The sequence below is a fragment of the Rhinichthys klamathensis genome, unplaced genomic scaffold (assembly GCF_029890125.1).
Source record: "Rhinichthys klamathensis goyatoka isolate OS25496 unplaced genomic scaffold, OSU_Roscu_1.1 h1tg000414l_1, whole genome shotgun sequence".
Lineage (NCBI taxonomy): Eukaryota > Metazoa > Chordata > Actinopteri > Cypriniformes > Leuciscidae > Rhinichthys > Rhinichthys klamathensis.
The window spans coordinates 375,893-389,587 of record NW_026606914.1 but is presented as its reverse complement, the minus strand read 5'-3'; the positions used below and the strand labels follow the sequence as shown (position 1 = coordinate 389,587).

At 39.4% G+C, this 13,695-nt stretch overlaps 2 protein-coding genes across 2 annotated transcripts; both read right to left on the bottom strand.

Annotated features, from left to right (window-relative positions):
- Nucleotides 1-887: 887 nt before the first annotated feature.
- On the bottom strand, nt 888-3,571 carry gjb1b (gap junction protein beta 1b). Its single transcript, XM_056235193.1, has 2 exons — nt 3,344-3,571; nt 888-2,043 (listed from the first exon to the last, which is right to left on the bottom strand). The coding sequence occupies exon 2, from the start codon at nt 2,027-2,029 to the stop codon at nt 1,202-1,204; it is 828 nt and encodes a 275-aa protein (XP_056091168.1). The 5' UTR covers nt 2,030-2,043; nt 3,344-3,571; the 3' UTR covers nt 888-1,201.
- Nucleotides 3,572-5,140: 1,569 nt separating this feature from the next.
- LOC130070702 (uncharacterized) lies at nt 5,141-13,480 on the bottom strand. The gene is made up of 6 exons (XM_056235191.1): nt 12,703-13,480; nt 12,475-12,605; nt 8,067-8,194; nt 6,116-6,261; nt 5,457-5,539; nt 5,141-5,375 (listed from the first exon to the last, which is right to left on the bottom strand). The coding sequence occupies exons 1-6, from the start codon at nt 13,455-13,457 to the stop codon at nt 5,305-5,307; spliced, it is 1,314 nt and encodes a 437-aa protein (XP_056091166.1). The 5' UTR covers nt 13,458-13,480; the 3' UTR covers nt 5,141-5,304.
- Between the last annotated feature and the right edge of the window lie 215 nt (nt 13,481-13,695).

Sequence of the window (13,695 nt, the reverse complement as noted above, 5' to 3'; positions counted from 1 at the left end):
ACACGTACACGGGTTTTTTTTATAAACGGAGGTTTTCCTCCTTTGTTTTAAAACAAAAAAATCGTGTCCACATGAAAACACGCTATGAAGCGCTCTATAACAGGTGCCGATATAACCATAACCGTAAAGCCATGTTGGCCAATCAGAAGCCTGGAAAAAAGGTTAAAATCTCCGGTTTCACCGTCTACACGACAACACTGCAACCGGAGTTTGTAAAAAATCTTCACCCTGGTAGGTGAAAAAAGTCCGGTTTCAATGACATGAAACTGCGTTTGCGTGTGGACGAAAGGCCAAACCGCATAGAAAAAGCTGCGGTTTTGAAAATAATGTGGACAGGGCCTCAAACTCACCAGCCAGTAGCTTCTAGTAATCCTGAAGACATTGATTAGCTTCTTCAGGTGAGTTTGATTCGAGTCGGAGCTAAACTCTGCAGGAAAGTGGACCAGTTGAGAAGCCTTGCACTAAAAGAGCAAACCAATGACGATATATTAATATGATTTTAGACACCCACATTCCATTAAAGGGTTAGTTCACCCAAAAATTTAAATTATGTCATTAATGACTCACCCTCATGTCGTCCCAAGCCCGTAAGACCTCCGTTCATCTTCGGAACACAGTTTAAGATATTTTAGATTTATTCCGAGAGCTTTCTGTCCCTCCATTGAAAATGTATGTACGGTATACTGTCCTTGTCCAGAAAGGAAATAAAGACATCATCAAAGTAGTCCATGTGACATCAGTGGGTTAGTTAGAATGTTTTGAAGCATCGAAAATACATTTTGGTCCAAAAATAACAAAAACTACGACTTTATTCAGCATTGTATTGTCTTCCGGTTCTGTTGTCAAGCCGCGTTCAGTGACGTAAGACGTAAGAATGCTGAATAAAATCGTAGTTTTTGTTATTTTTGGACCAAAATGTATTTTCGATGCTTCAAAACATTCTAACTAACCCACTGATGTCACATGGACTACTTTGATGATGTCTTTATTTCCTTTCTGGACAAGGACAGTATACCGTACATACATTTTCAATGGAGGGACAGAAAGCTCTCGGAATAAATCTAAAATATCTTAAACTGTGTTCCGAAGATGAACGGAGGTCTTACGGGCTTGGGACGACATGAGGGTGAGTCATTAATGACATAATTTTCATTTTTGGGTGAACTAACCCTTTAATAACTGATAGTTGGATGAAACAAGTCTAGAAAGCAGAGCAGCGTTCGCTCTTGTCTGTGGGAGGTTTACGCCCAACATTGAATTTAGGCTTGAACGAGTGCTCTGATATCAGCTGATTTATTTCATTCTGCTTGTAGGTTGGCAGTTTTTGAGTGAGCCACGGTCCTTTAGGTTGACTTACAGCTCCTTGAAAATATTTGATACACCCCCGACCTATTAAATACACAACCTCTGCGATGTTCAGCAAGACACAAACTCCAGACACCGCCAGCATGAAGACAGTAAAAATGGTCTTCTCTGTGGGACGGGACACAAAACAGTCCACTGTATTGGGGCAGGGGTAGGAGTCACACTTCACAAGACGAAACATCTTGACATCTGGATAGATGTAGTAAAAAATGTACAAGAAAACCACCTCGAAAATGATGCGGAAAATGATGCTTATCATGTAAGTCCACCACAGAGCACCGGCGATCTCGAACTTCTGTCTCTTTATGTTCTCGAAGTCCTTTTCACTTCCCCGGCCGGACATCTTGAGGATCTTTTTCTCAATGTGCCGGCGGTGTGCGACGTGCATGGCGACCAGCAGGGCCGGCGTGGAGACCAGGATGAGTTGCAGAGCCCAGAGGCGGATGTGAGAGATGGGGAAGAACTGGTCGTAGCACACGCTGTTGCAGCCGGGCTGCTGAGTGTTGCATGTAAACCCAGACTTCTCGTCTCCCCACACGCTCTCAGCCGCCACGACCAACACCATGATCCGGAAGATGAAGATGACCGACAGCCAGATGCGTCCGATGCCCGTCGAATGCCTGTTCACACCACTGATCACGGCATAAAACGAAGCCCAATTCATGGTTGGATTGAAGACTAAAGAGAAGAGAATCCAAAGCACAATGACTTTTACATGGTTCTCGACAGTTTCATCGAGTTCAAAACACTCCCCAACTCTGCATCGAGTCTTACTTACACTACACTAGCCAGGAAGTTGGAAGCTCAAATATAAGATCGTTTTGATTTGTTTTTGAACAGTACGTAATTTCCATTTCTCCATTTGTGGTGTTTCAATGCCTTTACACTCTTAAAAATAAAGGTTATTTATTGGCATCTATGGTTCCACGGAGAACCTTTCCATTGGACAAAAGGTTCTTTATAGTCAAAAAAGGTTCGGTAACACTTTACAATAAGGTTCATTAGTTAGCATGAACTAATAATGAACTGCACATATACAGCATTTATTAATCTTTGTTAGTGCCACTCCTTTTCCACATTTACTAAAACATTATTAAAATCTTGTTACCTTTAGTTAATGCACTGCGAACTAACATGAACAAACAATGAACAGCTGGATTTTTATTAACTAAAGTTAACAAAGATTAACAAATGTATTGCTCGTGGTTAGTTCACGTTAGTTAATACATTTTACAATAAGGTTGAATTAGTTAGTGTCAGTGTTACCAAATGTTCTTCACACTAAGAAAAAACCCTGTAAGATCTGATCCCTGAAAGGTTCTTTGGGGAACCAAAATGGTTCTACTATGACATTGCTGGAACAAAAGAACTCCTTTTGTACCTAAAATTTAAAAAATAGTCAAAATAAAAGGATTATTCCAACTTTTGACTGGTAGTACATATTCAGATATGTCATACACAACATGACTAATCACTTATAAACTGCCAATTACACAACATTAAAGATGAATGTAATCCTAAAAACCGATGCAACATAATGCTCAATCAAAAAGCTTTCCTTGCACATAATTCTGAATCGGAGCAATAATTTACCAGGTTCAGCCCGTGAGAAAGCAGCTTATGCTGTACACCAGGTCCAAACATGAAGAACAACACACTGTATTCTTGGCATTTGGATACTTGGTTGACAAAAATGTTCTGGTCACTTTGGAGCTGGTTAAGAGCTTAGGCGATGGTCTACCGCATGTCGTCACCTGACACAAGACAACCTGGGCAATAGCAAGAGCTTACAGTCGGACCCACACAATAACCTCCAAATGCAGGATATCCAAAGCAATTCATCCATTTAAACTACATAAAGAATCTAAATTCCCACTTGCAAAAAGGATTTCAATTTTATGATGTGGTCCAAAAATAACTGAACTGAGAACTGAGTATATTTGATAATGGTATAAAATTGATTTATAGAGCGGTTTACCTTCAGCTGAGATAATAAAGAGACATTTCCAGGAATCGTCTTTTGGCCTCGCTAATGGTCAGCATGCCCTTTGCAGACGCAATGCATTTACGCGCTACTAGCCACAACCCTGCACCATGGCTGTCATATGCACTTATATAACCCATTTATACACAATGCTGCTCTTTATGGAGGCTAACAAGACTCTTCAGAATTCAGATCAAATGCCTTGATTTCCACCCACCCAGGGCAGAAGAAAGAATCTGTGTGGACACAATGAGCAGCAACATTATTCATTGTGCCTGGCAGGGAGAGGAAATGAGGGGCGTTTCTGACCCGCTCTCACTTTATCAAACACAGCACAATTTATCAAAGAAGGTCGACTTGAGAAATAACACTGTCAGGCTTTTGTGTATATTTCTAGGTTCAATCTGTGGCGAAATCATTCATATTATGTAAATGACAGATTTCAGACAGAATTTTAACGAGAGAAAAAAATGACACAAGATCTGAAGATGGGACACCAGTAAAATAAATATTTGCGCATTTTTGCATTTTGTTGAATAGCTTTAACCCTGGCGTTTGAGTTCTGTCATCCCGTTCTGAAACTATTAAAGTATTTTACAATGATTGTACAAGTTGGCAATTTCAGAAGAAATGTGAATTGTATGAAAACATACAATTTTGAGAGAAAGCCAAGCATAAAGGTCCACCCCGAACAATAACACCACTTGGGCATGAGCAGACAAAAATGTACAAATTAATATGAATTAGTCACCAATTTGCAAAAATGTAAAATGGTTACACATTGCCACGAGATAGTGATGGTTCTGTCTGGTTGTTGTGACGTGAGAAGTTTTGAGAGCGACTTTCAGTGTACAACTGCCATCATGTTTGGAAAGAGTGTCAAAGTTCATTCATCGGATCAGCTTGACAAGCAGAACAACATTTCAGGAGTGAAAAGAAAACAGATTTTTATTGAGTGCTTTTCCAAACGTAACTTTTAGAACAGATTTCTTTTTTTTTTTAAACCAAAGACATCAGTGCAAAAACAGTTCAACAGGAAACCTCTTAAATATGCTAGATTGAGAAGGCGAATACAATTTTAAAGCAGGTGTTTCAAACTTTGGCCATTGCGTTAGTCTTTTTATGGCTCTTCATGAGTTTTATCCTTAAATCAGGCTGACGAATCACTTTTCGTGATGTTTCAAATCTCTAACCAGAACTGGTGCTGGCAATTTAACCACCATTTTCAAGCAATACAATCTTAAGCATCATTTCTCAACTACAAATGCAGAGGATCTGCTAGATATGAGGGAAGGAAAGGTCTGGCGTCAATCTGTAACTGCGAATATTTCCCTTAAACTGTCATCATCTGTGAGCACATTCATATTAGCATCCACGCTCCGCACAGGACAGTCCAAAATTCCCCAAAGATAAGGACGTTTTTTGTTATTATTCTCGTCTGATCATGAAACCACTGCATGTTGTAATTACTGATTTGTCTTCTTCAAATTAAAAGTTATTCGAGGCATGACAACATGCTATAAAAATCAGGCTAACATCCAGACAGAATACTTTTGTAAGTGTCTCATGATGCGGCGACAATGTATATCTGCGTATTCAATTAAACAAAGAATGTTTCAGTAATATATTTCAGAAAGAAAAAGACCACAGTGAACTTCTTTCAAATAATCAGAGATTCTTCTATCTTAGAACTCCTTTTTTTTTTAATTATGAAACATCTAAACCAAAAAGAACAAATTCTACAGCAATGAACATCACCAAATATCTTCTGTCATACAACCTATCTTGTAACTAATGTCCATTGTACACAAACTAAGTGAAAGTAAAAACACATGCAACTAAATTTGCATTGTAAAAGGCGCATAATGTAAAGTATGTATAAGGTTGAGAAGAACGCATCAACGTTAAAAGCACAAACTTTGGGGATGACGGAACAGACAACATCACTTCCTGTTTTAACGGTAACAGGAGATCAGATACTTCTCCCACTCGGAGGACCGTTTTCGGGCTCGTTCTTGGACATCACCTGGGAAACAACATCAGAAATGTTACAATAAAGAACTCGCGTCCATCATGTTGTATCCCGGCACTTAAAGGCGCCACTCACTTCTCTTTAACCCCTTGTGCTGGTTACATCTGTGAATGGCAAATCTATTCTGTGCAAGTCTCTCAGAAAGGGAATCACCTCTCCTAAAGGAGTCGAACACAAAAGGACAAACATTAGGAATTACTATCAATTCAAAACTGCTGAGACTGGGGATTAGAAGCCAGGCAAATGCACTTAAGGCAAATCTAAAAGGAAAAGTCTCATTTAAAACAGACCACAATTTGTGTAAAAACTGATCATAGCCGTTCCATCATTGTACCTTCATTACAACATGCTTATTACAACATGCTTATACCTCTGCTATGAGCTGACAATAAGTGAATTAATTGATGTTATAAATAATAATCGACCCAGTAGCATTTGTCCATTTCAAAATGAGGGTTGGTACATAATACACAGCATCATTTAGAAAGATTTATTTAAAGACTTGGACATGTGAGGAAAAACACAAATTTATCTGCAACGGATTTGCGATTTTAAACAATACAACCAAACACACACAGACTTTAGATTTACATCAGACAAGAATAAAACAAACTTGTCTGATAACAGCAGTTTGCTCAGGTAGGAATAATCAGTAACATTTTTTAGATGGGATTAGCAAGGGTTCACTGTAACGCTTGTCAACATGATTGGAACGAGAATAGGGTTGTCCTTACCTCATGGCACCAATCTTTCCCTTCTCCATGAAGAGCTCAACTTCTCCTTCCGGGTAAATCCTGGCATAAAGGGTCTTGTTCTGAACTTTGCTTTTGAACCAGCTGATCGCTTCAAAAGACCAGGTTTCTCCAAATATTGGCCTCACCTATACCATACAAGTTAGAACAGCTTAATGTATTAAAAAAAAAAAGTCCTGAAACAACAATATTAATGTTAGGTTAGGGGTATGACAAGATCTCGCCATATTAAACCGTGACAAGCCGTCTGATGATATCAGCATGACGGAGTTGAGCTTGTGGCAAAACCTTGTGCTTGCTTTATATCGTTATAAGAACTGGCAATCTACCCTGGAAAAACCATTGCCTATGTACACTCACCTAAAGGATTATTAGGAACACCTGTTCAATTTCTCATTAATGCACTTATCTAATCAACCAATCACATGGCAGTTGCTTCAATGCATTAAGGGGTGTGGTCCTGGTCAAGACAATCTCCTGAACTCCAAACTGAATGTCAGAATGGGAAAGAAAGGTGATTTAAGCCATTTTGAGCGTGGCATGGTTGTTGGTGCCAGACGGGCCGGTCTGAGTATTTCACAATTTTGCTCAGTTACTGGGATTTTCACGCACAACCATTTCTAGGGTTTACAAAGAATGGTGTGAAAAGGAAAAAACATCCAGTATGCGGCAGTCCTGTGGGCGAAAATGCCTTGTTAATGCAAGAGGTCAGAGGAGAATGAGCCGACTGATTCAAGCTGATAGAAGAGCAACTTTGACTGAAATAACCACTCGTTACAACCGAGGTATGCAGCAAAGCATTTGTGAAGCCACAATACGCACAACCTTGAGGCGGATGGGCTACAACAGCAGAAGACCCCACCGGGTACCACTCATCTCCACTACAAATAGGAAAAAGAGGCTACAATTTGCAAGAGCTCACCAAAATTGGACAGTTGAAGACTGGAAAAATGTTGCCTGGTCTGAGGAGTCTCGATTTCTGTTGAGACATTCAGATGGTAGAGTCAGAATTTGGCGTAAACAGAATGAGAACATGGATCCATCATGCCTTGTTACCACTGTGCAGGCTGGTGGTGGTGGTGTAATGGTGTGGGGGATGTTTTCTTGGCACACTTTAGGCCCTTAGTGCCAATTGGGCATCGTTTAAATGCCACGGCCTACCTGAGCATTGTTTCTGACCATGTCCATCCCTTTATGGCCACCATGTACCCATCCTCTGATGGCTACTTCCAGCAGGATAATGCACCATGTCACAAAGCTCGAATCATTTCAAATTGGTTTCTTGAACATGACAATGAGTTCACTGTACTAAAATGGCCCCCACAGTCACCAGATCTCAACCCAATAGAGCATCTTTGGGATGTGGTGGAACGGGAGCTTCGTGCCCTGGATGTGCATCCCACAAATCTCCATCAACTGCAAGATGCTATCCTATCAATATGGGCCAACATTTCTAAAGAATGCTTTCAGCACCTTGTTGAATAAATGCCACGTAGAATTAAGGCAGTTCTGAAGGCGAAAGGGGGTCAAACACAGTATTAGTATGGTGTTCCTAATAATCCTTTAGGTGAGTGTATGTGTATGGCAAGAGACAGCCATAGAATCAGTCGGATACGACTGAAATGGTAAGATAGATAGATATTACATTATGTATTTAAACAGTTGTTCAAAAAAACAAAATTATTACTTGCTTTTGATACTTTTTGAATCAATTATTGCCACATTGTTAGTATAGATGTATTGCAAGTCATTTTAAAGGCTGTTTATTGTTTAAACACCTGTATTGTTTTGCATTTTGTGACTTTCAGTCGAATTAAAGACATTTTTCCTTCTAGTCATATAATCATTGAAGATTTCTTAAAAGTAGTGAACCCAATATCGTGCATTATCTCGTGAGCTCGTGTATCGTCAGACCCAAAATAGCGTCACTCACATTTGCCAGTGAGACCTGCAGCGCTTGCACGGGTCTGGATGCCATTTCTCCACTCATTTCCTTTATATCCCGAAGAGACACGCAAACGTCGTCTCCATAGTCAATCCTCCTGACCTCCACCTTAATGTCTGTGCAGAAATCATCATCATTGACCACGTTTACCAGCACACTCATAATACGATTATGAGATTTAGCCAATATTGGGATTAAACTTTTTACTTTACCAAACGTAAACAATACCTCATTCAAATTGGTCCAGTTAAACTCATAAGCGTAGTAACCATAAACATTGTAAAATGTGGCATATTTTAACCAAGTGAACACTTTATTGGCATCTATTCCACCCTGCCTGAAGTGCGCATGTGCTTGTGATGACCGTGGATGATGCGCTAATGATGTGTAAACAGCGGTAAAGGCGGCATCACATTTTTGGGCTGCTGAAGAAACTAAGTTCATGTCGACAACGTTGCGCGACATGATTATCATGCAGTATACCCTAGTGAAAAAATACATATAAAACAAATGCATTTCAAATACATTTTAGTATACCAAGTATAAATACATGTATATTGGAACAACTAATTTTGTACTTAATGCACTTTAGCTATCCAGAAATAGTGCTGAGGTCCAACTAAAGATACACTGAAGTATATTTGACTGTGCTAGTGGAAGTGGAACTATTGCAAGTATAATTTAGATACACTTTTAATATCTTGCATTTAAAGACTGATATTTTATACAGTGATCATACTATCCTTACTAATAGTGATATTAAAACACATTTTAGGCTTAATATTAAGAATTTGTGCAATAAAGAAGTACTCGAAATAAAGTTTAATTATAATATTTATATCAGTAAGTCTCAAGTGATGTGTCAGTAAATATGTTAATGGGTTGTAGAATACTTAGTAGGAAATAAATGCATTTGAAATACATTTGAATAGGTTTTACTCACTAGGGCCGAAAAACAGCGAAAAAGACGTTTTAGGTGCATCACCAAAATAAACCCAAGACGTCCATAGAAATGTGTTTAGTACATTAAAGCCCAAAGTATACTTCAGCATACACGTCTGCGCACCGTCGGTATGAAGTAATTTTGACGTATTGAATTGCGCGTACAAAAGCGCATGTGCAAGCGACTTGATAATAATAATACGTTTATTTTATATAGAGCCTTTCTTGAGCTTGAGCGCTTGAAAACAAAATTCACTAGATCGTTCCGCGTGTGCGCTTATCTTTCTGCACTCACGGCCTAAGGAAAGGGTTGCATGCTCAACTCCGTGTGAGACGGAGTGTAACGTGGAAAATGAAGTATACCCAGGCCTTAAGGGAACATTTACACGGCAATGATGTACAAAAAAAAAAAAAAAAACGGATCCGTTTTCTTTGAACAGATGACAATGTTGTAAAACCGATCCCCATTCACAAGGATCCGTGAAAACGAATAAAAACGCTGTATTATTCATGCCAGGCCAGTAGTTGGCGATGTCACAATAGCCGTGTTTCCACCCAAATGAGCCGGAACAATTTGTCCCAGGAACTTTTTTTGCCCCAGACCGGTAGCGTTTACACCGCCAGGGTATATACAGCAATCCTTAAGTTAAATTTACTACTTTTTAATACCTTTTTTACTACCTTCAGATTTTTTTTTAAACCATCACGACACTGAATTGCAAGTATTAATCAGCGACCTTTCTATTATTTACACAGATTTTGACATATATAAATAATACATATATATGTAATTATACAAAAAATAATAGATTTAGAGACTGATGTCAGTATTACTAATATTATAGCTACTGATGTCTCGATGAAAATGATTTCCCCCCAAATTTTAAACATTTATTAGGCTTCAAAAAATATAAAAACGTATAATTTAAGTGAACTTAAAACAATCCTCTCTTAAACCCATAATACATGTCATATTTACCTGTGCCATACAGAAATTGAATATGGTTATAAAACAGTCCGCACTGCATAAATTATAAATTAAATATAGATTAATCCTTATCAAAGCTACAAGCGTTCTTTAGTCAAGAGCAGTGAGTAAGTAACTTTCTCTGTTCTTTAGGTTAACTTTACTGAGACAGACAGAATTAATGGCTGCTGTCACTTTAAGATCTGCCGCTGCTGACAGGATCTCACGCATCACATTCTCTCACTACCATTTACTTCCATTTAAGATTTTATTTAACTCATTTAACACGGTTCTTGTGAGGATACTCGACAAAACGGACATTTTGGCATAAATGTGTGTGTGTTATTGTTCGTTCAAGCGCGAAAGAGAACTCGATACTGGCGCGCGTCTTTCTGTGCGTCGTGTGTCAGGAGGACATTCACTGACAGCGCGTATATTGTCACTGTCGCGCATTAAAGCAGTTGCGTGAATAAGAGCGTGATCATAATCCTAGCTAAAGGATGACAGAAAGAACGGATGCATTGCTGCGTTAATTGCAAAGCTGGACAAAAATGAATCGCATGAGTTAACGTTGCTGTCAGCACTTGTCATACATTGCTGACAGAAAATATTGCGGTTTGAAGTGGACTCGTTTTCATGGTAACGTAGGCCTAACGTTACACCGAATGTTTTTTTAGTAACTACACAGAAATGTTCTACATTAAATATTTAGCTAACAGTCTGAAATGATCCTGACCTGAGCTAATTTCCTGAATCAACCAACTCACATCTCCTTTCTTTCTTTTCATCCATGATGACATTCGTCACCTGTTGTTGTTTCTGGCGTTTCATCACTGACTGTGTCGCAATCTATTTTTTTTTACAGTCTATGGTCGCAACCGCTATACCTGCTCATTAGAACTTTCAGTGAGCTATTTTACACAGGCTCGGTCCTGCTCCTCCGTGGCAATGACGGTGTGCGGTTAAAAATCACAACAAACGAATTTGAAAGTGTCCCCCTTGTCCGCATAGGAAATTACGCCCATGGGTAGGACATCATCCCCAGGCTTCATGAACTTGCGCTCCATGCTTTCACCGACGACGCTAACGTGACATATGGATCTCAATAACACTGTGTTGCCAGGACCCGCCCTGCTCTGCTTCTGATAGGCTTGTAACGTTAGTTAGAGCTGCATTCCTCTCATATGATTGGTAGGTGAAATCAATTGACTCGAAAATATTAAACCGCATGCAAGTTCCCCTTTTTCTTTTTGTCCTCACAGCCGAACGCCGGAGATCCGGCACGGTGCCGGATTATTAAGCCCTGGACACCTGATAGTCTGAAAAAATAATACCTAACTTGGAAAAAAGAATACCTCTGAGACCACATTTAACACTTTTAATGGCCTTAAATTTGACAATTTTGATTTATCACTTTTTAATACTTTTTAAAACCCCGCGGACACCCTGCCGGTACCGGTCTAAGGTACCGGGAAGATTATGCAAATTTGTCTGGTGGCGTAAGAACTGCGCGCGACTGCTCGTTGTCGGTCCAGTGGCCGTATTTTTTATTAAACTCCAGAGTTGCAGACAGACAACTCTTACTGCACGGACCGGAAAACATTTTTAAAAATGGCGGTTGAAATAAAATGCTGCGTGGAGTCAACCAATCAAAATGCAGCGTGAACTCAACCAATCAGCATTTTCAGAGCACAAGTCCCACCCCCGGAAGTTCCTGAACTTTGAAAAAGTACTACCTCGCGAGCAGGGACTTTCGGAGGGGGAAATATTTACCCGTAACTTCATTTAGACCCTGGTCCCTGCGGTCGAAACACGGCTTTTGTAAAAAAAAGGTTTATGTGTGCAGTCTTTACAGAGAACTTGCGGCAAACGCACATGCCATGCACGTAATCTGCACGTGTATGACGTCATCGTTTTCACAGATTCACATTTTTGTAGTTTGCACAGAGACAATAACGGTATTGTTTTCAAAACTTGCACTTTGAAACCGTTTTCAAAAGTTTACGTTTTCAGGCATCCAAAGCATTGTTGTCGCGTAAATGAACAGACAAAAACGATTTAAAAAGTTTGCTATTTTTAGCTGAAAGCGGTGTTGTGTAAACGGCCCCTAAAACTCCGGCCAGTAACACACATACACGAGTTCATTTGTGCTGTGCGTTGAGGTTTGTGAAGAATGGCGGTAAACATAACCGCAAGTTAGTTAATCTGATTATTGTAAATAATCACATTATCAGTGCATATGTAAACGTAGTCCATTTAATCAATGACACATTTTTTTTTTTGTACAGAATTAATGCTAAAATTAGAAGTTAAAAATGAAGATTCAGATTCATACCTTGTATGAGTGGGGGGAAAAAGGTATGGTGCGGGGTACGGGCAGCAGGGGGGAAAAAACCAATGCATTTCACAGATGAAATTAATAATGAACAGGATAATGAAAATATACATTTTAGGGAAAATTGCACATTTAAAACAGCTTTGTCTTACCTCTACTCAACTGAAATATTTTGATGACCTGGCCACGGCACCAGACCTCCTGCTTGGGGAACCATGCCATGACATAAGCCCCAATATCTGGGACACTATTCATCTCTGCAAAAGATCTACTGCTATTCCTACTGCGTAATCAAAGAAAACAGAAACAGACACACTAGTACCTGAACTGTACAGACAGTAGTAAAAAAAAATATAGATATGCCATATTAAACTACTTACAGCATGATTTCAGACAGTTCACAAAGGTTTGTGTCCTCGTGTTGGATGAAGAACTTGTTTGGGTGAACAACGCGAGTGATAACAACTGGGATCTCCTCAAATTTGCGACTCTGAAACTCTGGGATTTGGACATGCACACCGTCATCATCTTCAGGTTCATCAGTCAGTGTGTTGGAGCCTTTAGGGCACGACTCTTCTTCTGAGGGACAGGACCTTTGGCTGGAGAGGTTAGCAACTTTCCAGTCATCTTGGAAACGGAAATCGACCATTTCATTTGGGAATGGCTCTGCCGTAGAGTGATTTGGGTCTGAAAAAATATTCCCAGTGTCCCACAATTCACTATTTGTGGTAATCATCCAGTGATAGGCCACACAATCAACGCTGATGTTTTTCTCAGCAAATATGGGTTCAGAAACTTTCCCCTCAGAAATGACTTTATTCTCCACACTGGTCACTGCCACGACTCTCTGATCCATAGATGCCATTGCATTAAGGTTTTGTTGCTGCATCAGCCTTGATGACGCCTCAGTTATGTTTGTCATATATTCGACTTCATCAGCCGATGAAGCCAGTTCAGACGCTTGTTTTGGGTTTTGACTCCTCAGAAAGTGAATGAGCTGAGAGGATGACAACTTATGACGGCGAATTTGGTCACTACCAGTATTTTGCCGAATTGTGCTTTTTGGATTAGTATTCATCTCATTTGGGTTGAAGATCTGATTATGATGGCCTTTCACAGGTATTCTCCGATGCATGTTGATCTTCTGAACTGCAAAACCTTCAGGCTGTTCGTGAACAAAAAAATCCAACTTCATAACAGTTGCAGATATTTTCTCTCTCATTTCAGATAAAAGCAGAATATCTTTTTATTTTCATGTTCAATGCTGCTTCTATCATTTGAACAATTATTTAATCATTAGTTAAAAACATTTTATAACATGGACAAGGGTCAAAATATCACAAAGTGTGAATAAAAAAAGATATTTAAATGTA